The sequence below is a fragment of the Papaver somniferum genome, chromosome 9 (genome assembly GCF_003573695.1).
Source record: "Papaver somniferum cultivar HN1 chromosome 9, ASM357369v1, whole genome shotgun sequence".
NCBI classification, from domain to species: domain Eukaryota; kingdom Viridiplantae; phylum Streptophyta; class Magnoliopsida; order Ranunculales; family Papaveraceae; genus Papaver; species Papaver somniferum.
The window spans coordinates 24078869-24106561 of NC_039366.1; the positions used below are offsets into that span (position 1 = coordinate 24078869).

General features: G+C 35.8%; 1 protein-coding gene and 1 non-coding gene across 2 annotated transcripts; both read left to right on the plus strand.

Annotated features, from left to right (window-relative positions):
• The first annotated feature begins 15087 nt into the window (after positions 1-15087).
• TRNAV-AAC lies at positions 15088-15161 on the plus strand. Its single transcript has one exon. It is a non-coding gene; the product is annotated as a tRNA-Val (tRNA).
• Positions 15162-16295: 1134 nt separating this feature from the next.
• Positions 16296-19772, plus strand: LOC113309827 (general transcriptional corepressor trfA-like). The gene is made up of 3 exons (XM_026558341.1): positions 16296-16729; positions 16836-17562; positions 18092-19772. Exons 1-3 carry the CDS (start codon positions 16335-16337, stop codon positions 19241-19243), a joined length of 2274 nt encoding a protein of 757 aa, XP_026414126.1. The 5' UTR covers positions 16296-16334; the 3' UTR covers positions 19244-19772.
• The last annotated feature ends 7921 nt before the right edge of the window (positions 19773-27693 follow it).

The following is a 27693-nucleotide window of genomic DNA, read 5'->3' on the forward strand; positions in this document are numbered from 1 at the left end:
AGATACCTATATTCTGGTGTAGGAAATCAGATGTGCAGGTGCAGGAATTGTGAATATAATTTTTTTTAAATATGATTTTTATTTGAGACGGGTATAAGTGTCTCTCAATTAATTTTTGCGTCGTTTTAAATGACCAGAAATAAACCGTCGGTAAATATTTATGCGACACATACAAAAGTCTCAAACATTAATTAAGCGTCTCTATATCAGTCTCAAAACATTACCTACGCCAAAATTGAGACACTTATATTGTCTCAAAAGATAATGACAACACATGTCTCAAAACCGTCAATTTGGTGTAGTGATTTGTCAATACTTTTAATGATCCGAAAATGAGTTATTTGTTAGACGATGAAAGCTTTTTGTCCCTCAAGCTAACCAAACAAATGATGGATTTTATCAGCCACAACCTGAAGATGAAGCTATGGGTACTCAGGTATGCCTCATATTTAGTTAATGTAGCTTGAATTGTGCAAAAATTTGGCCAAACTCAAAATTTCTGGAAAAAAATCGGTCAGGTCAAGTTAGTTCGGTTACCAAATTTAGCTTGCGAGGTAACCGAACCGTTCTTAATGTGTAGTTCGGTTACTAAATTTAGCAGACGCAGGTAACCGAACTACATGTTAATGGTGATTTTTTAGAGTTCAGTTATATTTTTCCAGAACATGTAACCGAACTATTTTTATAGAGTTTACAGTGCATTGTTCGGTTGAGTCGATATCAACAATTTTGTCACCGAACTTTCTGTTCGGTAAGGTCGCAGAAAATATAAATAAAGCGTTTCTAACCGAAACTTTGAGTTCGGATCAGTCGAGTTTTTCAGTTTCATTGCCGAAGTTGTACATAGAAAATCTAAAGATCGAGTTCGGTAAGGCCCCAATTTATTTCTGGAAACTACATAACCGAACTTTTTGTTCGGTATGGTCGATAAAAAAATTTACATTGCCGAACTTGTAAGCAATTTTTGTATGGTATTGACGTTGTGCTATTACTTGTAGGTTCCATGTGATCCAATAGAACCAATGGAAAACCAACCTTCCCCAGTTGGTATTTTGTATGATGACACATCCCATCACTACATGAATGACTTTGTATTCACAAATCCGGAAGATGCAAAGAGTTGGGCTAGACAACATGCACAAAAAGACATGTGCGTATTAGTATTGAATGGGAGAGAAAGAAAAACTCGCTTTGAAATGGTTTGTGAGAGAAGCGGTGATCCCGATAAAAGCTACAAGAGGAAGGGTTATGTTTATAAAGGAAAGATAAATAGGAAGAACAAAACTTTCCCAAAGAAAATTAATTGCCCATTCAAGCTTGCATTTAATTACAACGAAGATAAGGGTGGATGGGTTCTCTATAGGGTTATGCAAGGTTGTCATAATCATCCTCGTCCGGAGCATCTTGAAGGACATTTCATGACGGCAAAGCTAACTCCTAAAGAAATGGACAAGGTAGCTAAAATGAGGACAATGAGTATTTCACCGGTACTAAAGGAGGATAACAAGAATAACCACTCATCTTTGTCCAAAATTTACAATGCAATTGAGACAATTTTTTTCTTGCATCTCAAATATGCCTTGTGACCAACCTAAACTAAAATATATCATAACCAAAAATTTTGTTTGTAAACTGACAATCAACTAACCCGCATATGGGGGAGGAAAATCTGGCATGGAAAGTGATTTGCCGTCTCAGTTAATGGTATTGAAAGTGAGAAAATGGAGAAATAGGGGAGGAAAATTTGGCCCACTCTTTTTTTCACAATATGTTGGGTCTTATGGAATGAAAGAAATAGAAGAACTATGGCAAAAAAAAAAGTCACCAAGGCCGATTAAACTCATCATCAATGAAGTGAAAAGCTCTATCTTTTTTCGGTGCTTGGAAAACAAATGGTTTAGAACAACTCCATCTAGGGACCTTGTTACCCACTGGAAAGTTATCATTGATAGCTAATTTGTAATCAGTTTGAACGAAATTGTACTTACGGTTCTACCCTTCTTGTTTTTTCTTACATCAACAAAGTTTTAACCTTTCTACTCAAAAAAAAAAAAAACTAACCGCATATGGAATCAGTGATCTAAAATGGGCCTCGTGTACAATAAGCTGCCTCGCAGCCCAATAAACGGTGTTTTCATACTTCAAAGACTAGATTTAGTTATATACCATATACCAGCGGGGGTGAGCGTGGGCCGGTATGGACCGGTTTTTACCTCATCCACATCCAATCCAATTAATTACGGATTTCAAATTTGGCATCCACATCTAATCCAACTTCCAATGGATGCACGGATGAACGGATTTGGTACGGATAATCCAATGGATTTCTTATAATTAAAATTTATAATGGAAAAATAAAACCAACATAGACAATTTCCTATAAAACATACACATTCCATATATGTATATAAATATAAAAACGCCATGAACAACACTCCAACAAACACTTTAAGAACTCCTAAACTAGCCATATATTTTCTAAAAACTATATAAATATTCTTCGTATAACGGTTATGGATGTCCAACGGATTTTCAAGGTTGCATCCAGACCCAATCCGTAATTCGTTGGATTTCAAAAATCCCATCCGCATCCAACTCATTAACGAATGGTTCGGGAAACCATCCGCAAAAATGCGGTTGGTCCCGGTTAAATCCGTGGATAACGGGCCAAATGCTCACCCCTATATACCAGTTATGCTCAGCTTGGGCACCTCATGGTTTCGTGGTGTAGTTGGTTATCACGTCGGTCAAACCCACTAAAGGTCTCCGATTCGAATCTTCAAATCTGGACCAAACCAATTTTTTCTAATTCTACTACTCTACCGAAATTTATGACAAGCTAATTCTTTTTTTTTGGAAATCACATTTCAATTAATTCAAACCAAAATAATGATTACATGATTATCAAAAACACAAAAATACAAGATAATCAAAACCCAAATACAAATGATGACACCAATTACAAATACACCGCGAAGAGAAAGAGCCATGCACCACAAAGATATCCAATTTTTGTACCAGTAGTATTAAAGAATGATGGTGTGAACCGGGATCAACTCCGACCATTTGAAATAACTATCTTCTTCAACAAGAGATGCTCCAATTAAAATGGAGTAATTTTCCCAAAATCTTGTAGATCCAAACGAATCCGGATGCCCTAAATCCCTCTTTTTGAAGATGAATCCAAAACGAATCCGAGCAGAATCATAAATATTCTTGATGAATCGAGAATAGCAAGCCAAGAAACACCATGGAGATTTGAGAGAATCGCTATTAGAGAGAAGAGAAAATCGTCCTAAAGACGAAGAAAATATCGCCCAAATAGCGAAGAAATGTGTCCATAGACACCAAAAACAACAAAACCAAAACCTAAAACTACAAATTAGACTACTTTAATTCATAAAAAAACTAAATATCCTTACTCATATCTAGTCCAAAAGGACTAAATCTGAGCAAGAGGAAGAAGAATGTTTTTTCTTTATGCTTCTAATTCTATTACCCTACCGAAAATTTTCTGCCACATTTCTAAAAAATCTGCATTGAAGACAAGGTATGTACCTGCAGTGGACGATAAAACTGCATATAGATGCGCATTCTAACACACTTTAAATTGTTCCATGTATATCGCCGGTCATGCTCATGAGAGATTTTTAGTAAAATCGGCCTCTTATTCTAAATGTTCAAAAATTTGTTAATATGGAATTGAACATGTTGTTGTCCAATAACATTCGTCACACACCTCACATATAGTGATTTTCATAGCTGTGTTCAAAGGTTGACTAGTCCGGATAAAAGGTGGAGCACTGGAGGTTATTTTGGTTCGTGGCTGGGTTGCACGGACACTCCATTTCTTGAGCCGTATTCGCGTCCGACTCACGTCGGACACGGGACACTGACACGACACGTGTTCGATGCATCAATTTGCGCGTCCTGCGCGTGTCTGATTTGGACGCACCGATGACGCGTGTCCGACGCATTTTTTTTTTTATTTTCATTTAAACTTCTTCCTTTATTTTTATTATTATTAACCAAATGAAGAAAGACAAACATTTAGATCAATAATTTAGGTCTTTATTAGGATTTTGTAATTGGAAATCACATCACGCATACCCTTAGTTGGGCATGTGTTGTTTTAAGAATGCATTTTGATTGTGCCATGTGTTTAATAGTGACTGATTGTTTGACCTTTGGCGTGTATAAACCAACGATATCTTCTTTCCTTTTGAAATTTATACACATGTAGCATCATTTTCTAATTTTTAGGATCGAAATACTTGACTTTGCTGTATAAATACATGATTATATATATATATATAATATAAATAAAACATGTATATACGTGTCCGCGTCCTAATTTTCTGAGAATTTTGTAGTGTCCGCGTCGGCGTCGGGTCGTGTCCGCGTCTTTGCAACCCAGGTTCGTGGATATGAATTTGTGGCCCCACGGAAATCTTGGGACCCACACTGGTAACACATTCTGGTCCGTTGATTGTATGATTCAAAAAAAGAATTGATCGATGAAATATTTGGTTGATTGATTTAGCATGTTTGCACGATTAAATTAATGTTGCCGTTTTTGTTGTTATGTTATCTAAAATGTTGGGATATTGACCGTTTATTTTGTAGTTGCAGGAAATCCTACACTACACTCCTCGTATGATTTTATTATTAATCAACTCATTTTAGGTTTAAACTCTTTATTTTATTGAACAATTTTTGAATATTTTTACAAGAAAAGATAAAGAAATCAAGAATGATCTCTGTTCTAGACTTTCTCTCTCCTGTTTACTTGTTTCTTACTCAAAAAAGATCTCCCTCATCTTTACAACTTGAACGACTATTTATAGGGAAATACATAGTGGATGACAGCTAATCTGTCCTTTATTTTCGGATATGGCTTGCGACATTCTCGCAACCTTACAAATGTTAATTTCGCAAGCTCTCTAATTTTCGCAGGACTATCACATCTTTCTCATGATCCTAGCTGACATCGTTTGTTATATTCTTCCTGAAATTGTTCTGTGACGCTATTGTGTCGTGCCTTTGATAATTTCGCTGAGACATTATTGTTGCGAGATTCTGATCCTACATCTTGCCTCTTCTCATATCTTCTCTGCGAAGTAGAGAATGATGTGAGAAATGCCGCAGCTGTTCTCCTCTTCATATTCTGCATTTATCACACGTATTCTTTCCTCCATTTGTTTCTCGACACGTCTTTTGTAACCGTTGCTTTTAAACCGATTATATCTTTCCGTATTAATCGTGTTTATTTTCTCGAGGAGAAATTCCCTCTATATATATTCATTACCACTCTCTTTTTCTTTCTTTTTATTTTCTCTGCAACTTCATCGTTCTTCTGCAAATTCCATTATTACAATTTTTCTTCTTTCTTCTTCAATCTTTTAAGTTCTTCTTCATCTTCATACTAGATCTTCATAGTTCGTAATTTTCTTTGAGACAATCTCCCTGCTATTATTTTTCATGGATTCATCAAGGTTAGTCTTCTCTTTTCTTCTTTATGAGTTTTGCTGAGATTGATATATTTGAAATTGATCTTGTTTATTGCCTTATTTGATGTTGTTTATGTGATTCCCATACTCTTGTTATTTCAGCAAAAGCGGCTCCAACACTAAATTTACAGTTCAGAACCCTAACATTCCCAAATCACAGCATAAGGTTGTCGCACATAAAAGAATGTCTGCGAATGAGAAGGTAGTAAGAGATACTATCTTTTTCTAATAACAATATTGTTGCCTCTGTTTCTTATCTGGATTGTAATTCGCAGGGTGATAAAGATCTTAATAAACCTCTCAAGAAATCTCGCCACCTTAAAACTGTTCCAACTTCTGTTCCCTTCCACCTACTCATTTCTTCAAAATCTCCTGCGACATCTTCGCAAGATAAACCTTTATCTCCAACACTAAATTTACAGTTCATAACCCTAACATTCCCAAATCACAGCATAAGGTTGTCGCACATAAAAGAAAGTCTGCGAATGAGAAGGTAGTAAGAAACACTATCTTTTTCTAATAACAATAGTGTTGCCTCTGTTTCTTATCTGGATTGTAATTCGCAGGGTGATAAAGATCTTAATAAACCTCTCAAGAAATCTCGCCACCTTAAAACTGTTCCAACTTCTGTTCCCTTCCACCTACTCATTTCTTCCAAATATCATGCGACATCTTCGCAAGATAAACCTTTATCTCCAACACTAAATTTACAGTTCAGAACCCTAACATTCCCAAATCACAGCATAAGGTTTTCGCACATAAAAGAAAGTTTGCGAATGAGAAGGTAGTAAGAAACACTATCTTTTTCTAATAACAATATTGTTGCCTCTGTTTCTTATCTGGAATGTAATTCGCAGGGTGATAAAGATCTTAATAAACCTCTCAAGCAATCTCGCCACCTTAAAACTGTTCCAACTTCTGTTCCCTTCCACCTACTCATTTCTTCCAAATCTCCTGCGACATCTTCGCAAGATAAACCTTTATCTCCAACACTAAATTTACAGTTCAGAACCCTAACATTCCCAAATCACAGCATAAGGTTGTCGCACATAAAAGAAAGTCTGCGAATGAGAAGGTAGTAAGAAACACTATCTTTTTCTAATAACAATATTGTTTCCTCTGTTTCTTATCTGGATTGTAATTCGTAGGGTGATAAAGATCTTAATAAACCTCTCAAGAAATCTCGCCACCTTAAAACTGTTCCAACTTCTGTTCCCTTCCACCTACTCATTTCTTCCAAATCTCCTGCGACATCTTCGCAAGATAAACCTTTATCTCCAATTCGCGAAAATGCTGCCTCTGACTACATTTCTTCAGCTGATTTTCTATGATTGAAATCCCCCTTGTGGATCCTTCTGCGAATGAAACCTCTTCTCTTCCCATTGAGAATATTTCTCAACCTTCTATCTCTACCAGTTCTCTACCCAAATCTCTTCCTCTTTCGAAAGAAACCGTGGAAGGGATAGATATTGCTTTCAAAGTTTTATCTGAAATTCTGGATGATGGAAAGATGTCTTCTAATGATCCTATCAAGTCTAATGTTTGCGAAATTCTGAGTAAGCATTTGGGTTCTGACAGAGCTGCTTCGCAGACAGCTTTAGAAAAAGAATGTAATGCTCTTCGTCTTGAAAATCAGAAGCTTCAGAATGTTTTGCTGGATCGTGACAATATTCGCAAGAAGAATGGTGAATTGAGAGGTATGATTTTCCTATCTATGTCTTTAATTTGCCTTTTTGATGGTTTTATCCTTCTCATGTTTAATTATCCTTGAAATCCCTCTTTCGCATGTTAAGCATTAAACCAGAAACGAATAATGGAGAGATATCAATTTGAATCTGCTGTTGAAGAAGCCCGTGTTGATAAAGAAATCTTGATGGATCAATATAACTAATTAGATAACCTCTATTCATATTCTCTTGATCAGATAAATAATCTTACCAATGAAAATACCCAATTAGTTCAAAGACAAGATCTATTAAGTAATGAAGTATCTCGTCTTTCTTATTCTTTAACTAAAGATAATTTAGGGATGAAAACTTTATCAGATGAGAATAAAACCTTATCTCAAGAGAAGCGAACTTATTTAAACAAGATGGCGATATCTTCGCAACAACTTAGTATTCTCCAAAAAGTATGTACTGACCAAGAGAAATCTCTTCGCTATTTGAGAAATGAACTTAAAGAAGTAACAGAGTCATCTATCGCTGAAAGAGATACACTCGTTCAAGGTAGAATAGCTTTAAGTGTAAAGGCGAATCAACTTAAAGAACAGTATTCCAAATTAGAAGAATCTTATTCTTCTCTTGCGAAGAAAAATGCCTTTCTTATTTCTAAAGAGAAAAATCTTCAGTCTCGACTTAAAGGTTTAGTTGGAGATAAGTTTGATGACGCAATGGATCGTTGGGAGAATAGTTGTCTGTCTTTGATTCAACACCTTATTTCGCAAAAGGAAGGTAGTCATAATAGTTTGACTGCCTTAATTATCTTTTCTTTGTCATATCTCTCTGAATTCCTTATCTTAATGAAATTTTGTATTCTTTCGCAGAGTCTGAGAAGAATCTTCATTCTTCTATTTCTGTTTTGGAGGCTAAATATGCCAAAATTCGCAAAGAAAATGCATTGCTGTCTCTACCTTACTGGTTCTCGCGATCGAGCAAAGAAGACTTGATTATCTTGCTTATTTTAAGGATATTCAAGATAGGAATCATCAGAGAGCACTTCTTCGCCAAGTTCATCTCCGGCTGAAGTCCTTGTAAATGACATTTTATTGTCCAACTCTCTTCCTCCTACATCAATTGATCCTTTAGAAGTAGATGATTGAAGTTCCTCGTCCTGCTGATAGTGATTATGATTACGAAAGCGGTGCAGAGGATAATTTCTTGGAAGATGAAGAAGAGGTTCCTTCTAAAGAAGTATCTGCTGGTGTTAATCAGAATGAGAAAGAAATTTCTCCTGAAGAAGTAATTGCTGGCGATAATCAAGATGCTAGTCATGGCGAAGATCAAAACCGAAATGAAGGAGAGGCTTGCGAGAATATTGGCGAAGAATTTTGTCATCTCCTGCTACTGAATTAATATTGAAGCTTGAGCTTCTTATCTAGCTTTGTCTTCTTGAATTGTCTTATCACTTTTGCGAATTACATTTTCTACCAACTTTGGAATCAACTTTTCTTTTAATATTTTGTTGATGAGAAAGATAATGCTTCTTGTGTATTGATTCCCATACTTGCCTCTCATTATCTTTCTTGCAAAAATAATCTGTTGCGAATACTTATAATTAATTTGTTTTATCATATGGTCTTATTTTGCCTTCCTAATTAAAGGTCTTATTATGCCACCTTTGTCATTGCGACAAAATCGCAGGACGTCCTTGCACTTTCATGCAAAAACCCATTGATCTTGCCTTAACTTTTTCTTTTGTATTATGGCCTCTTCAGGAATGTTGCGACAATATGACAGGCCTAAATATTCTTGCGAAAATAAAGCCCCATGACATTGCCGTCTTGCGACGAAATCGCAGGACGTCTTCGCACTTTCATGCGAAAACCCATTGATCTCGTCTTATTTTTTTTTGTATTATTGCCTCTTCAGGATTGTTGCACAAATATGACAAGCCTTAATATCCTTGCGAATAAAAAGCCTCATGACATTTGCGTCTTAAGACACTTATCAGCTCCCTAATGGAGGGTGCCGCCCTTATCTCCCCCTGGTTGCCCCTTCAAGGAGGCGTACTTCTACCATACAAGGTTAGCTCCTCCCATCCAGTCTTAACAACAACCAGTTGTTTTCGCAGCCTCTTATCCCTTTTACCTATAGGGCTTATGGTTACGAGACTGCACCCTAAGTGGGGTTTTCTTCAGGCCGAGTGCAGTATGAGCCAAGACTTGTCAAGAATGGCAAGGACGCTTCAAACGCCCCGCACTCTTGACTCAACCGTGTACCTCGGCGCCTTGATCAGATTCTGCACTCCTTGGGAGAGTCCTTATTACCTTAGTCGCCCAACCTAAGTCATATGCTTAAGCTGAGAATCCAAGGTGCCTCTCCCGGATGGGCTTTATTGACCCCAAATCTCCATGACTCAGGTTCCGGTGGCGGTGTAGCCTTTCCCTGAGCCATGCAACAGGTACCCCCTAATATGACGTACTTTAGGTCTTACATTTGCCTCTTGCGAAATTTTATTCGCGAACTAGGGTGTACGCCATAAAGGTTCGCCCTTTCTTTTATGTCATTGTTCTGTGATTATCTCTGCGAAAATTTCGCACATCATGATCTTGTTTTGATATGAGTAATCTTGCAATTATTCTTTCAGATTCCATAACTTCTCAAAGCTTCTTACGGATAATATCTTTTTAATACAACCTGTTCCATGGTCTGTCAATCTATGACCAACATTCTTCCTTCTGGATCCATTAATCTATAAGCTCATGTTCCAACTATTCCTTAATGATGTAAGGTCCATCCCATTTTTTCGCTAATTTTCCACCATTTTCTCGCTGATATATTGGTGTTTCTCGCAGAACTAAATCTCCTGGTTGAAATTCGCGTACTTTGACACGTTTATTATATTCTCGAGCTAATCTTCGCTGATAATTCTCCATATGTTGTAAAGCTTTTTCTCTTCTTTCTTCTAATTCATCAAGTTTGTTTAAAATTAAGCCCGCACTAAGATTTTTCTCCCAAGCTTCTCTTTTTGTTGTCGGAATAACAACTTCTGTTGGTAACACCGCTTCAACTCCGTATGTTAAACAAAAAGGTGACATTCCAGTAGCTTCTCTTCTAGTTGTATTATAAGCCCATACTGCATTATGTACTTGTTCGCACCATGCTCTGTGATGTCCTTCCAATTTCTTCTTTAATATATCTGCAATTGTTTTATTTGTTGCTTCTTTCCCATTAGCTTGTGGATACAAAGGAGTGACTTTCCACATTTTATCTTGAATGCATTAAGTAACATTTCTATATTCTTCCCTCAAACTGTTTCCCATTATCAGATACCAACTGTGCAGGAATTCCAAATCTGCAAATGATATTTTCGAATATGAATGTAAAGATATCTTTGTCGCGAATATGTTGTACTGCCTTCACTTCTGTCCATTTTGTGAAATAATCTGTTGCGACTATTAAGTATCTTCTTTGTCCAGTTCCTGGTAAAAATGGCCCCACAATATCTAAGCCCCATTTTCCAAAGGGCCACACACTGGTTGAAGATGACAATGGTGCTCCTGGTGCATGTATTTTCTTTCCATGCCGCTGACAATCTTCGCAACGTCTTGATATTTGTTTTGCATCTTCATGCATGTATGGCCAGTAATAACCTTGCATTTTTGCTCTATGTGCCAAAGATCTTCCTCCACTATGATTGCCAGCATCTCCACTATGTAACATTTTCAGCACCTTTTCTCCTTCCTCTCGTGTCAAACATCTGAGTGATGGTCCACTAAAGGATTTTCGGTATAACAACCCATCTCTTAATTCAAAATTCGTTGCTCGGCTCTTTAACTTGTGTGTTTCCAATCTATTTCTTGGTGTTTCTCCTTTTGCCAAATATGCATGAAGTTCCATTCTCCAGTCTGCGACATTATTTATTTGTTCTTCTTTTTCATTATCTATTATCATCACATCCACATCTTCCTCTTCTTTATTGATTGATGGTGACATAAGTGTTTGTATTTTTATGCATCTTGCAGTTGGATCTGTCATCACGCTTGAGATGAAAGCAAAAACATCTGCGAGTCTATTATCCTTTCTTGAAATGTGCCTCCATTTTATTTTTTGGATTTTCGCTGATAATTCTTCAACCAGCTTCTTGTATTTATTCAAGGATGGTTCATTTGTAGTATACACTCCTTTTATTTGGCGAATAACTAGCTGCGAATCACTAGTGATCCTTGCATTTTCTAGTTTCATTTCTATTGCGAATTTTAAGGCATGTATCACAGCTTCATATTCTGTTTCATTATTAGTGGATGCAAATTCTAATCTGAATGAAAAAACCATCTTTATTCCTTCTGGCGAAATTAAAACAATTTCAACTCCATTTCCTTCTCCATTTGATGATACATCTACCAATATTTCCCATCTATTTGGTTCTGTTAATAAATCTTTTGGATCTCCATGCTCTTCTTCTACATCCATCATTTCTTCTACTGCTTCATCTTCTTCTAAAGGAAATTCTGCCAAGAAATCCGCAACAACTTGTGATTTTGGTGAAGACAAAATTTCATATTTAATATCAAAGTGGCCTACTTGTGCGTTCCATCTCTCCACCCTTCCTGATCTTTTAGAATTCTTCATCACTGATTCAATTAGTACTTTTGTTAATACCTTTATCTTGTGTGATTGAAAGTATATGCGGAGCTCAAATGATGCATAAACTAATGCTAAGATTAACTTTTCAATCTTTGAGTAATTCTTCTCAGCAGTATTAAAAGTTTTTCTAATGTAATAAATGGGTTTCTTCACTCCTGCGTCTACTCGCAATAACACAACACTTAATGCATGCGACGTTGTCGCAAGGTAGATCAATAATTCTTCTCATGGTTCTGCTTTTTGTAAAATAGTTGTATTCATAAGATGTTCTTTGATTCCTTGAAAAGCCTTTTCACATTCATCACTCCATTTAAATTTTGCACCCTTCTTGAGTATATCGAAAAAATATTTGCATTTGTCTGATGATCGCGAAATGAATCTCCCCAGTGAAGCTAGAAGCCCACTCAACTTCTGTACGTCTTTTATTGTTGCTGGTGTTGGCATGTCACGAACTGCTTGCACTTTTTCTGGATCAACCTGTTTTCCTTCCTTTGATACAATGCAGCCTGAAAAATTTCCCGTTGCAACTCCAATAGTACACTTCTCAGGATTCAATTTAATGTTATATTGCCGCATTTGTTCAAAAATCTCCCTCAAATCTTGTACATGGTCTTTAGCTTCTTTACTCTTTACTAACATGTCATCCACGTATACTTCTAACGTCTTGTGTATCCATTTTGCGAACACCTTCTCTACCATTCTTTGGTATGTTGCTCCCGCATTTCGCAAACCAAATGGCATTTTCGTGTAACAATATAAACCTCTAGGGGCAAAGAAAGCAGTATGTTCTTGATCTTCTTCAGCGAGAGGGATTTGGTTATACCCTTTGTATCCATCTATAGATGATACCCTATCGTTTCCCGCTGCGGATTCTACCATTTGAGGAATATCTGGTAATGGAAAACTATCTTTGGGGCAAGCTTTGTTTAAATCAGTGAAATCTATGCAAATCCTGATTCCTTTGTTTTTCTTTGGGACAATGACGATATTCGCTATCCATTCTTGGTATTTAGCTTCTCTTATGATTCATGCATCAAGCATTTTTTGTAGTTCTTCTTCTATTTGGGAATGGTAAGTTGTTGCAATTTTTCTTATTCTCTGTTTAAATGGTCTCATATTTTTGTTAATCTCCAACTTGTGACATGCAATTGATGGATCTATTCCCGGTATCTCATCCATGCTTCCTGCGAAAACATCTTTATATTCTCGCAACAAGTTAACATTTCTTTCTTCTTCTTCCTTATCCATTTTGGTTCCGATTCTCAATATTAGAGGTTCCTCTATAGTCCTAACGTTTATTTCTTTTGTTGGTTCTGCGGAAGTGTAACTGGGTTTAGGTTCTCCCATTGGTGTTGGTTCTTTTATTGTTTTCATAGGCTCTTCTCCTTCTTCCGAAATTTCGCTGGGTATTCCTTTGCCTTCTTTTGCCCTTATCATATATACTCTAAATTCTTCTTCTTTCTTTGCTTCCTTTGCCAATTTTCTGCGAAATTGTTTCTTTTTTGCTTGTCCTTCATAATGCTTTACTTCAATCTGATGACATAATTTCGCATTGTCAACATCTCCTCTGATTTCACTTATTCCATTTGGAATGGGGAATTTAATACATTGATGCAACATTGATACCACAACTTTTATCGCATGTATCCATGATCTTCCTAATAACATATTATATGGTGATTCCATATCCACTACGCACAATGTTACATGTGTTTCGATTTCTCCAAGTGGAATTCGTACCACTATCTCTCCTTTAGGTTTTGTTGTGGATTTTCCGAAGACGTGAACAAAATATGTTGAACTGGACATTTCTTCATCTTTAAATCCCATTCCCCGGAATGCGTGATAAAATATTATATCAACTGAACTTCCTGTATCGATTAAAGTTCTGTTCAACATCCATTCTCCTGTGGATTTTATTGTTGTCCCCTTCTCTTTTCGTGTAATAGGCACTGTGATGACCAACGGAGATGTGTGGTTCAAATTTTCTTCTGGTATTTCTTCCGCCATGAATGCAATTTTTTGCTTTTCCCAATCTTTCAAGGGTGATGTTTTTTCTACCGCCATAACTTTTCTCCTTCAAAATTTCGTTTATGTATTCTTCCTTTGATGTTTTCATGGAATTCATTAACCATCGTTTTTGTTTCCATATTACACTCCAATCTTTTGCCATTTTCATTAATTCTATTCATCTTTCTTCTAACTGATTCACTGATTTATTTAATCACTTTCTTGACTTGAATATTCTCAATCAACAATCTTCAACTTTCGATCTTCAATCTCCCTGTTTCTAGCGCCATTATGTAGTTGCAGGAAATCCTACACTACACTCCTCGTATGATTTTATTATTAATCAACTCATTTTAGGTTTAAACTCTTTATTTTATTGAACAATCTTTGAATATTTTTACAAGAAAAGATAAAGAAATCAAGAATGATCTCTGTTCTAGACATTAGCTCTCCTGTTTACTTGTTTCTTACTCAAAAAAGATCTCCCTCATCTTTACAACTTGAACGACTATTTATAGGAAAATACATAGTGGATGACAACTAATCTGTCCTTTATTTTCGGATATGTTTGCGACATTATCGCAACCTTACGAATGTTAATTTCACAAGCTCTCTAATTTTCGCAGTACTATCACATCTTTCTCATGATCCTAGCTGACGTCGTTTGTTATATTCTTCCTGAAATAGTTCTGTGACGCTATTGTGTTGTGCTTTTGATAATTTCGCTGAGACATTATTGTTGCGAGATTCTGATCCTACATATTTTGTGCACGATCTATTGGAAAATTCATTTGTCATGTCACCTGATATGCCGAACAACATTTTTCTGACATACCCGTAGGAATAGGCCTAAGAGCTACACACACTCAATCCATTCTATATCCCAAGATCTTCTTTTTGTCACCCAAAATCTTCCTCATGGTAAATATGTCTCGTGGCCTGTATGTTCTTCGCGCTGTGACCTGAAAGGGCCATTGATGTAACATCTTTTTTCCCTAAAATCATCTACCTCATGCCCCAAACTATGTGACCCAAAAAAATTTTGCATCCCAAGTTTGCCCTGCGACCAACCTAAACCCAAAATTTTGCTTGTAAACTGTGACAGAAAATCAACTATTACCCGGACTTTGCATAGTGAATTAGTGATCCAAATTGGGCCTCGTGTACAATAAGCTGCCCAGTGGCCCACTGAATGTAAGTAAATCGTGGACAATAAGCCTAGATTTAGTTAGTAAGCTTGCACAGCGTGGGCACCTCAAGGTTTCGTGGTGTGGTTGGTTATCACTTCAGTCTAACACACTGAAGGTCTCCGGTTCAAACCTGGGCGAAGCCAAACTTCTTTTTTGAAGGCTATTATTGGGGCGTCACATTCATTGGAGGGGCGTCACCTGATAGGACAAAAACGGATTATCCATTAGTAATATCAAAAATCCCTTATCTAAAATAATTTTGTAATGACTAAACAACTTTTATTTAGTTAATTTTAATTTAATTAGATAAAAATTAAATTAATGAATTTTGTTGTATACTTGGTGAATTCTGGGACAAAGTTTTTGTGGGAAAAAAAATTGGCCGTAAAATAAACTTTTACGGTTGGAAATAATCCAAACCTGGACGTAAAATCACTTATAGAGTTGGAAATAATCTAGACCTGGACGTAAAATCACTTCTACGGTTGGAATTAAAAGAAAACTAGACATAAAATCAGATTCTACGGTTGGAATTAAAAGGAACGTGGACGTAAAATGAGCTTCTACGGTTGGAACTAATTCAAACCTGGACGTAAAACTACATGCAAATAAAATTCTACGGTTGGAATTAATCCAAACCTGGACGTAAAATCACTTCTGCGGTTGGAATTAAAAGAAAACTGGACGTAAAATCAGATTCTACGGTTGGAATTAAAAGAAACCTGGACGTAAAATGAACTTATACAGTTGGAACTAATCCAAACCTGGACGTAAAATTACATGCAAATAAAATTTTACGGTTGGAATTAATCCAAACCTGGACGTAAAATCACTTCTAGTTAAAGGGTAATGTAGACAGTGTATATTTTTGGTAGGATATTCCATAATCACTTTTTTGGACATTAAAAATCCAAATGAAGCCCCTCTATTGGAGTGTGACGCCCCAATAATAGCGTTCGTTTTTTTAGTCCTGGATAAAAGGTGTAGCACAGAAGGCTATTTTGGTTCGTGGATATGAATTTGTGGGCCCCACTGAAATCTTAGGACCCACATTGGTAACACGTTCTGGTCCGTTGATTGTGTGATTCAAAAAAAAAGAAAGAAATTTTTGAACGATGGAATATTTTGCTGATTGATTTAGCATGTTTGCACGATTAAATTAATATTGCATTTTTTGTTGTCATGTTATCTAAAATGTTGGGATATTGACCGTTTATTTTGTGCATCTTGATTTTCATGTTTAGAAAAAATGGACCTCCGTCGTTTATATAAACGAGAACTTATAAAAAGGCGAAATCCCAAACCCTAGGTTTAAAATGGGAGGCAACGAAGGAGGAGGAGGAAGAATACGAGATATGATGGTATGGGGAACATGGGAAGAACTGTTATTAGCCTGCGCTGTTAAAAAACATGGAACTAGCAACTGGGAATTAGTTGCCAATGAAATACAAAACAAAAATACTAATACTATTGTAACACCTCACAACTGTAAACAGAAATACCACGATCTTCATCAAAGATTTATGATCGTTGATGATGATGATTCTGAAATAACCGATGGTCGTCGCCATAATAATAACCATAATGATAATGATGATGAAAATCTATATTCAAATAACAACAACAACAGGATTCCTTGGCTTGATGAGTTGAGAAAACTTCGTGTTGCAGAGCTTAGACGCGAGGTGCAAGAATATGATGTTTCGATCTTGTAATTCCTTTCTATTCCTTTGATAATTTTGTTTTTCTGGATAACGACCTAGATCTCGATTCAATTCAATTTGATTTACTCTGTTCTTTTTTTATTTTATTTTCAGGTCTTTGCAATTGAAAGTAAGGAGATTGGAAGAAGAAAGAGAAGAAAGCTTAAAGAAAGATAATAATATTAATAATTTAGATGTAAAACCAGATCTATTGGAAAACAGAGCCAAAGAGGAAGAAGAAGATGGGAAGCAGATTCAAACTGAACCGCTACGATCCCCGATTGAGAATAAAGCCGATAAACCGGTTCCTGGTGATGAATCTGACCGGGATAATCAGTCATTTAACGAGTCTAATTCATCAGATCTAAAAGATGTGAAGAAGAAGAGTCCAGAAGTTGAGAAAATACCAGAAACAGTTACAGAGAAACAGGATCGATTGGGGGAAGATTCGTGCAATGGAAGTTCTGAAACTATTGCCAAAGATTCAGTTGTTCGAGACGTGAAGAAATCATCGGAGACGACGATCCCTGTTACAGAAACTCGTGAACCAACCGAGTTATGGGAATCGGTGGCTGAGTCAAAAAGTGGTGGTAATGGAGGAGAAGAAGGGACAAAAGAGAGTAGCGACGTGCAAAGTTCTGCGAGCTTATCAAAGAGAAATCGACGGAGGAAAATCACTTCCGGAAGTAGTAGCGGTGAAGAACGAGAAACAGACGAGGTTTCTCCCGCCATCAAACGGAGCTCTGTTAAATCAGAAGAAGAACCACCGTTGCTTGGTTTTCTCGACATGATTCTTTCTCACAAGTTTGGCTCCCTCTTCGAGAGCCGGCTCGAAAGCCAGGTAATTTATTTGTTACTACTACCATTTTATTTACTGTCAAATTTTCAGGATTATACGAATTACACACTGCTTTGTAGTTTGCGCACCTAGAAATCCAAATCTATCATCAAGATTTCTATGACCATAAAACATTGAAACGAGACAAGAATATTAGTTTCTGGTATTTTCTTGCAAAGAATAATAATAAATAAATATTATTATTAATTCAAAAAATAAAATAAAGAGGGAGTTTTTTTTTCTTGGTGGAGAAATTTCGAAATAGGTAACTTTTGAGTCCTTGTCAGTAGATACGTGCATCACTGTATGTCAAGCCAAATCATTCTTTGATAATCTCAGCTGCGCAGTACATTAGCCGAAGTCTTTGGCATTTTCTAGGTTGTAATTACTCGTTAAGCAGCCTTAATTATATTTATAGCTTAAAACGCTCGTATACTACTATACTAGTACAGGATCGTTATCTTGGTCAATAATGATCTTTTGACTCCGCGTGGACCATTTTATTTATTTTTTTGTTTTTTTTTTGATGTAGGAAACAAGTGAGTACAAAGGTCTAATCAGACAACATATAGATATCAAAACTATTCGAACAAGATTGAAAGAAGGTAGCTACAATGGTAGTTGCAGCTGGAAATTCTTCAGAGATTTGTTACTTCTTTTCAATAATGCTATTGTCTTTTACCCGAAGAATTCATCAGAATCAGTTGCAGCTACCGAGCTCCGTGATTTGGTTCTCAAAGGAATATCGTCAAGATCGTCAAGGTCATCATCATCTCGTAGTCAAAACAACAACCCCTCACCTAGAGAACCCACTGCGCCAAAACTACAGCAATCAACATTACTCTTGCCTAAATCTGATCCTGAACTTTCGGATTCGTTCCTGCCAAAATCGAAACCAACTGGCCTGATCTTTGCGTGTCGAAAACGCAGCTCAATCTCTGCTAAGGCGGGAAACAGCGCTAAACCAGTTGAATTCAAAGGATCAGATCAGAAGATTGTTGAGGAGAAACCAGTTTTGGATAAGAAACTGAAAGAAAATGCTTCTGCAGTGGAAGAACAAATCGTGTTTAGCAAACGAAAAGGGCAAAGATCTGTTTCTGGTGCGAGGAGTTCAGCATCAAACTTTAAGAACCGCAATAACAACAACACTGACAGAAATAGTTCAAAGGGTGGCAGTGGTTTTGGTGGAGACGAGACTAATTTAGAGACTAAGAAAGAGAAAGATAAAAAGAATGACAGTAACAATGCATCAACAGCATTGACAGATACAGTAGCTAAGAAGAAAAGTGCGGCAAACTTCTTAAATAGAATGAAGACGACTTCTACTTCGTCCAATAACGTTAAATTGTTAGAGACGTTAAAGAATTCATCTTCAGGAAACAACTCTAATACTACTAGAGGAGAAAAAGGAGGGAGTAGTAAGGATGAAAAGCATCGAGGTAAAGGTAGTGGTAGTGGCAGTAAGAAAGACGATCAAGTTACAAGACAGGGTGATCAAGTTACAAGACAGGGTTCATCGAAAAGACAAAGGGCTCAAGAAAGCAGTCCAGTAAAGAGAAGTGTGGGGAGACCACCAAAGAAAGCACCACTGCTGCCGCCGCCATCATCTTCAAAGAGAACTAGAGAAAGAGAAAAAGAGGCTGAAGCAGAGGTTAGACAGCCAAGGAAACGAACAAGAAGGTGAAGGGGATAACATGAGTAGCTCTCGTGTTTCTCTTTAGTGTCAGTGTGTGTTTCGTTTGTATTAGACTAGATTTTATTTTTCTTTTGTGATACAATTGATTTTGGCACTGCTCGGAGAACTTCAGAACGCTTTTTTGGATCCTACTCTGAAAAAGGCATGGAACTACTTTATCTCAAGAACGGACCCTTCTTGGATTCACAAGGTGAAGGTAAAAGAACAATTTTCATGGACAATAAGCAAAGGTGAGAAGATGGGAAATAAAGTTCGACAATTGTTACCTTTTGCCTGTTGCAATTATGTGGGCTCTCTCGTCCCAAAGAAACTACAAACCTAAGTCAAAGATGGTGGGGGTGGGAAAATGAGATCTGTTCATTTCCATCCCATAATGGCATAGGCAAATATGTAAATGAGGTAGAGGGCTCGGTTCTAATTGGGATGACAATTGTCTCACTCAGAGCCGACTGTCCCACTTTGAGTTGATTATAGCTAGTTCAATCCAATCGTTATAATCTCATTCCGTACGAATTTTATTACTTTTAACTCTAAAATTATACCTTCTACATCCAATTTTTTTTTATAATCTCACTTTCAACATAATTTTTCACTTTCAAACTCTTAATAATCTCTACAACAGAAGCAAAACAAGTCAAAAACAAGGTCCACTTCATCACAACCACCAAATACTTCAGCATAAAATATTCGAAAGAAAACTCGTGGTCCAAAGTATAGTCTGGATAAAGATAAGGTTATTTGCAGAGTTTGTGTAATGTTTACACTTGATTCTATTAATGGTGCTCAACAACAACATAATACTCTTTGGGAATGTTCATAAGCTTTTTTCTGGGTTGTCAGGTCGTTTTAGTGCAATCGGCAAAGATATGATCATATGAGTAGCTTTGATGATGCAAGCAGTTCGTCAAGTTGCGAGCGATGAGGTGGAAGTCGATTTAGTAAGTCGCATTTCAAATGGTTAAATTGATTTTTAAAACGTGTTTTGTAATAACTAATTTATAAAGATCTAAAATGCGGCGACTAAAAACTCGAGAGGAATGACAAGGAAATACTCTACGAGTTTCAAGAGGAATTACCTTATGAAACTACAAATGCTTCTCAAGAGTTTCCTCATGCTTCACCAGAAAGAAGCTCAAATCCTCAACCCAACAGTGGAGGATTTCCACATGGTAATTCTAATCTTAATGAGCAAAAATATTTGATGGATCGGGTAACACAAAAGCAAAAAGAAACTGAAATTGCAAATCAAGATGTCGCACAATCATCAACTTTAGAATACAATCTTCATGAATATTTTGAAAAGCAGAAAAAATCAATATTGTTAAAATAGTAGAGCGTAAGAAAACGGGTTCAGAAATGAGAAAAGGTCGCAAGGAGATTAAACAGAATTTGTTTAATGCATATGAGAGGGATCATGGAGATGGACACGGCCAAAAATGAATTCTGCACGAGAAGGTGAAGGAGAAAACATGAGTAGCTCTTGTGTTCTCTTTAGTATTAGTGTATGTTTCGTTTGTATTACACAAGATTTTGTTTTTCTTTTGTGGAATGGCTTGTCCGGCTATTATGTTATTGCTGCCCGCTTGGATCAATTAGATAAATGCCTCGAAATTTGAATGCAAATTCTTCATAGCTTTCTAGGCTAGATATACCAATCTGAAAATGGGTTGCTTTCTATGCGGATTCGTTGCATTTAATGAATATTCTAAAAAGTAAAACCATAAACTCTTACAAATTCGAGGATACAAAATAAATAAATAAATATATATATATATTCTTTTTTTTTTTTTTTTTTTTTTTGTAATGGCTAAATTATCTTCAAGTACCCAAAATTTGTTGACAATTGGCATTGGTTCAAATGGAATCGGCATTGATGACTAACAATCGGTATTGGAATCATGAAAATTGACCATGTCGCCTCCTAACAGGCAACAATACCCATATAATTTAATTTCAGTCGGTTCGACCTACAAACAAAGCCGACTAATACAGTCGGTATTGGTTTCATCAGCAAAACAATACCGACTATAACAGTGTGTATTGCATTCAAACTAACATCAATACCGAGAGTGAGTAGTTATCTGGGTATTCAACAATTTCGCTAAATTTTCTTGGTTGTAGCATTGGATCGACTTCTTTCTTCTAGGATTTCTCAGCAAAGTCCATGTTTCTTTACCCTGTTATTAAATCTTACAATGGAAGATCAAAAGAACAAGACGACACCATTAAAACTCAAGTTGAAAATTAAAGAAGTATTAATGGAGGTCTTGAATTTGATAATTCTTACCATCAAGAAAATATAGAGTAAAAAACAATGGAGTTCTTTTTAATATAGATCTATCAAACACTATAAAGATATTTTGAATAAGGTATTACAAAACCGACCGAAAACTAAATAACTTAAAAACACAATTTTTTTTATCGATATCAAATCATTCCACTGAAAAAGATCGATTTGTTGAAATTACTTGTTGTTTGATGTTATTGTTAGTATACTTGTTTGATTGTGAATCGTCACATCATCAAATGATATTATTTCACATATATGATGGGTATACCAAATTAATAGTACCCCTTAGTCAAAGTCCAGCCCCATATACTGTAGAAACTCCATATAAGAATACTCAATATATGAATAACCTCCATATAAGAATAAAAATTTATGGTCCCGACTTAGGCCAGTTGTATTTTAGAATAAACTCCATATTGGATTAAGTCATATTTTTTCCGGTCCCGTCTTAAGGAACTTACCTCCATATAAAAATAATTGCATTAAAATATAAATAATATATGTCTTGTCATACACCACAGTTTAAGATGAAGAGATTTTTGTAACCATTTCTGCAAGATTCTTTTACTTCTAAGTGAGTTTGATGCTTTGTTTTGCATATTTTCCAAGTCCTTGTTGAGTTTTGTGTGGATATGTAGTGCACACTAAATTCATATATCCTTGTTTGTAAACTAAACAATATTTGTACCACATTTTGGTGCTTCATATGCTTATGCATGTATTTTTCGCAGGTCTATGTATAACAATTTTGTTTTGATCTTTCCAAGGTGGACTTCCATATAAGAATAACCTCTATATAAGAATATTTTTTTTCAGTCCCCACAATATTCGTATATAGAGGTTCTACTGTAATCGTGAATATTCCCCAGAGAATATCTCCCAATTGTGCCTTCGTAAAAACCGAAACTAATCAGAGAAACTAAATTTCTTTATAAGAAAAATATCTAATCAAGAAAAAGGAAAACTAGATAGAATCTTATGTTGCTTCACAAAAATAAAAATGAGAATCTTACGAATGACTGAGGATGAAGCTCACTGACTCGCATTCTAATAATAAAATTTCGTGGAAAACGATACCATTGGTTTTCGCGTTGCTCGGATTTTTGGATCCTACTCTAAAAGAGGCATGGAAGTACTTTAGTTCAAGAACAACATGGCTGCTAATAGGGGTACCAATTTACTGAGGAGGTTACCAATATCCATATAAGACATACTAGAAAGCCTCTGTCTTATATGGATTTTGGTACGCTCTCCAGTAATCCGACACTCCCATTAGCAATGTTGCAAGAACAAATTCTTTTTGGATTCACAAGGTGACTGCGGTAAACTGACGGAGGCTCGGTTCCAATTGAGACGACAATTGTCTCATTTAGAGGCGACCGTCCTACTTTGAGCCGATAACGACTAGTTCAATCCAATCGTTATAAACTCATACCCTATAAATTGAATCACTTTCAACTCTAAAATCACACCTTCTACACTCCATTTTTCTTAAAATCTCACTTTCAACTCACTTTTTCACTCCAAAACTTTTAATCTCTAAATCAGAAGGAAAAAAATTCAAAAAAGAAAAAAGAAAGAGGCCATTTCCTCACAACTACAAAATACTTATGCTGAAAATACTCAAAAGAAAACTCACGGTCCAAAGTATAACCTGGATAAAGATAAGGCTATTTGTAGATCTCATGTAATTTTAACACTTGATTCTATTAATGGTGCTCAACAACAACAACATAATACTCTTTGGGGAACATTTATACGCTTTTTTATTACAAAACTGGGAATATTCAAAACGTGATACTTCTAGGATGTCAAGTTGTTTTAATGCAATCAACAAAGACATGAACCTATGGGTGGCTTTGATGATGCAAATACATTTATCAAGTTACGAGTGATGAGGTGGAAGACGATTTAGTAACTCACTTTTCAAATGGTTAAATTGATTTCTAAAACGTGTTATGTTTGTTGTAATAACTAATTTATAACTATTCAAACTACAACAAAGAAAAAATCGAGAGGAATGGCAGAGGAAAAACTCTACGGGTTTCAAGCATGAAGCCTTTACCACATCTTCAAAAATCTAAACAGATATAACCCTGATTTGTTCGATGGATATCAAGTACCAAAGGAATCACCTTATGAGACTACAAATGCTTCTGAAGGGTATCTCATTCTTCACCAGACTCAAGCTCAAACCCTTATCCCAACAATGGAGGATTCCAACATAGTAATTTTAATCTTAATGTCAATGGAAATGTAGAAAGATTTGATGGACAAGATAAGAAAAAAAAACAAAAAGAAACTGAAATTGCAGATCAAGATGTCGCACAATCATCATCTTCAGAAGACAACCTTCATGAATATTTTGAAATACATAAAAAATCGATATTGTTAAAATAGCAGGGTGTATGAAAAGGGTTTCAAAAAGGAGAAAAGGTCGTCAGGAGGTTGAACAGAATTTGTTTAATAGCTCAAGAGAGGGATCATGGGGATGAACACGACAAAAAATGAATTCTGCACAACTACAATTCTGGTAAGAAGAATTTAATGAAGTTCAAGCATAGAAGGAACTACAATACCCAAAAATTATTGATATTGATTCTGATGAAGAATATGACCTGGATGAGAATGGCGTTACACTGATTTAGTTTTGTTAGTTTTAAATTCTGTATGTAACAGTTAGTTTTAAATTCAATGTAACCCTAGTTTTAAACTCAATGTAATTCTTAGTTTCAATTTCAATGTTTTTTTATTCCAAATTACACAAATCAAATTAAGAAAATGTAAATAAAACAATTGGAATGATAACTATAAAGTAAAAATATTAGAGCACTACTCGGTCGAACTCGCAAGCGTTGCTATCTCAAGCTTGTTTGTCAAGTTTAATTGTCAAAACTATAAGTCTTGATTTCTAGTCTACTAATAGCTAAGTCTCGGATTAGGATAGTAAGTGTAGTTGAGCATTAGACTTCACGGCGTTCATCGATTGAAGACGAAGAACTACTAAGGGGAGCTTGTGGAACTTCATCAGCAAAAGGTATGTGGAGACTTGAACTCATCTATCACTCAAAAGTCTATCTACTCTATCTCCTATTTGATATAAAAGTTGTATAGCAATATACACTTCGATTTTACACATTTGATATTTCGAGCTGAGTTTAACTCGCTTACATATTTCTCGAAATATGTGTTGGTAAGATTTCGTTTTAACCAAGTTCATCTTATATTCTTGATGAAAGTCAAAAGATGATCATATGAAAATCGCCTTGTAACATCTTACATGATTTGTGTGAGACAGTCATTTGATGTAGACTCGGAATGTTTCGTATTGATCATTCAATTACTTGAAAATTGCTTTGAAACTAATAGTTTGTGTGAGACATCTATTGTCGTCTTCTATAAATGTTTCAATGATTGAAATGGGAGTTTAGAACAAATAACCATGATTGGATATAACACAATATGAGTACTTGTATGCTAACTGTTTCACGTTATTCCAAGTCCGGGAACCACAGTATGCATACCTGTATGCTTACTGGTTGGCTAATGAAATCCCGAGAACTTAGCATGCATACCGGTATGCGTATTGGCGTGAGTTTCAAGTTCCGAAAATTCAACTGAGTTTTGAAGGTATGCGTACCCGTTCGCATACTGGCGAACCCAAACTAAGTACGACCACTTAGGTATGCGTACCCGTTTGCATACTTGAGTAGGTTATGTTCTAAAATCGGTCTGTTCATGAACTAATACATTTATATAATAATAAGGAATGCAATCTTTTGCAAACCGTGGCTATAATGTTCATGAATTGATTCGAGTTAATCAAAATCGATTTTGCTTCAATTGTGTCTTGTATACTTCTATGAGAATATAAACAATTGAACAACTCTAGAACTAGTTTCATTTGAGTCATTTGAACTAGTTATAGTTAAGATGAATATGGTTGATATGAAAGTGTTCATATGACTAACTTCGGTTAACTATTATTGATCCAACAAGGTGTACACGTTTAGGTACGGTTACTCATATATAAATGAAGTCACTTTTCATTTGTGTGTAACAATCTAAGTTCGATCTAACGGTTGAAAGATATTAGCTTGAGTCTAATCAGGTTTTCATCTAACGGTGAATATTGAATGCTTTGTTACCAAGGTAGCATTGATTGCAAACCCTGATTTGAAGACTATATAAGGGAGAACTCTAGCAACTGGGAAACATAATCCCCACACCTCCTGTGTGATACTAGTTGCGACTAGAGTCGATTCTCCTTTTGAAAATCGGGGGTATAACAACACCCAATAATTCGTTTGGCAATCTGTATGGACTAACTCCAATATACTTTCAAGAGAATCAACTAGACAGTCAGACTCAATCTTAAGAAAAGTATATCAGAGAGCTATATCTCTATTTCTCAATTCAATCCGCAATCAAACAAATAGGAATTTGCGAGCCCGATTGAATATAAGAAATAACTTGGAGGGTATCAAAAACCAATATCCAAGTGTCAATCAATGTAATCAACAACCAAAGGTTGGATTCCCAATTGATTGAACTTACGCACAACCTGTGATATTTCAGTTATAAAGATAAACAATATAATGCGGAAAAGAAATAACACAGACACCAGAAATTTCGTTAACGAGGAAACCGCAAATGCAGAAAAACCCCGGGACCTAGTCCAGAATAAACACACATTGATTATAAGCTGTTACACCAATTTCCTACTACCTATTCGGACTAGATGTAATACCTGCTTCAGCTATATTCAAGCACTTGTAGAACTCCTGGCATAACACCGATTATCTTTAGGAATTCTTCTCGTATAACTTCTAGCATAACACAATTTCCCTTTAGAAGTTATTCCCGAAAATCTTATGGTAGAACAAAGTTCTCTTCAAAAGATACAACAACACGGTTGATATTTTTCGATCTTTTGTTTTCACAAAACACCGATTTGATTTCCCTTTCGATGTAAATCAAGGTTTTGGAAATCTTGTGTTTGTTTCGAACAACTACCAGATAAAAGTAGAGATACCGAAACAAACTTGTAGATTAGGGTTTTAACTTACAATCAGTATGCGTACACACAAGGAGTCCATGAACCTGATTTTCGTAAGTGAACTTGCACGATTCCAAAGATCAATTTCCAAGTTAAGAAAACCCTAATAATTCTACAACAATAACAACTAGAATAAATCTAGAGATATCTTGTTTAAAACTTCTTAAGGATTTTTACGAGATACCTTAATCGAAGTTTTCTTTCTAGCTTCCGATTTCGACTAACAAGTGTTGGTATACGATTGGAAACTGAAATCTATCAAAACCTAGGGTTTATGATCAACAACTCTTGAATGGTTTTATATCAGAAGAGAAAACCTTAGAATAGACAAGAGGTGAAAAACCTAGATTACAAGTTGTATAATCAATCACGAAGATTAAATCCAACTCGGCTTTGTGATCCCCAATACAAAGACTTTTATCTCACTCTTGTTCATGAAGAACGGAAGACATGGAAAACAACCTTATGAAGCTTACACCAATTTCCCAAAGGGGATAAAAACGTGTAGTACTCATGAACCCTTTATTTATAGTGAACAAGGTAGTTTGAAAGCTAAGCAAAGTTATTTTCCTTTTTCAAGACTCTCCTAATTTTGGGAGTCTTTCCTAAGTTACTTGCCAAAATAATTAAATAAATAATTAATTCAGCAAATATTGTATTTATGTGAATAAATCACAATTTATATTAGGAAGGAATCACAAACACTTTAATATGGTAATCAAATATGTTTGGAGTAATAGCTATCTTGCCTAGATAAGGAAACATCAAAAACTTGACAAAAAATGCCTTCTAGTCACGTAATTTGGCTCAAGTCCGTGAACCGTTTCAAACAGTTCGTGGATAGTTTCCTACTAATGAACTGTACCAATCACAACAATACTTATAATTGTTACTTTAATAAATCACTCATAACTTCATCGTTATAACTCGGAATTGAGTGATCCTTGGCTCGTTGAATTCGTAATCTCATTCACTATAACATGAGAACCTTTCCAGGGATAAAGGTTATTGTCAAAGTCGTGGCTCAAATAACCTCGAGTATATATACATAAGTGTACATTTACCGTCATAGGAATTGATCAATAGAGT

What these genes read in the sequence shown, in the direction of transcription:
- LOC113309827 (XM_026558341.1), top strand. Translation starts at nt 16,335, where the DNA reads ATGGGAGGCAACGAAGGAGGAGGAGGAAGAATACGAGATATGATGGTA. An exon ending in GAATATGATGTTTCGATCTT is followed by an intron (nt 16,730 to 16,835) that starts GTAATTCCTTTC and finishes TTTTATTTTCAG; the next exon opens with GTCTTTGCAATTGAAAGTAA. An exon ending in AGAGCCGGCTCGAAAGCCAG is followed by an intron (nt 17,563 to 18,091) that starts GTAATTTATTTG and finishes TTTTTGATGTAG; the next exon opens with GAAACAAGTGAGTACAAAGG.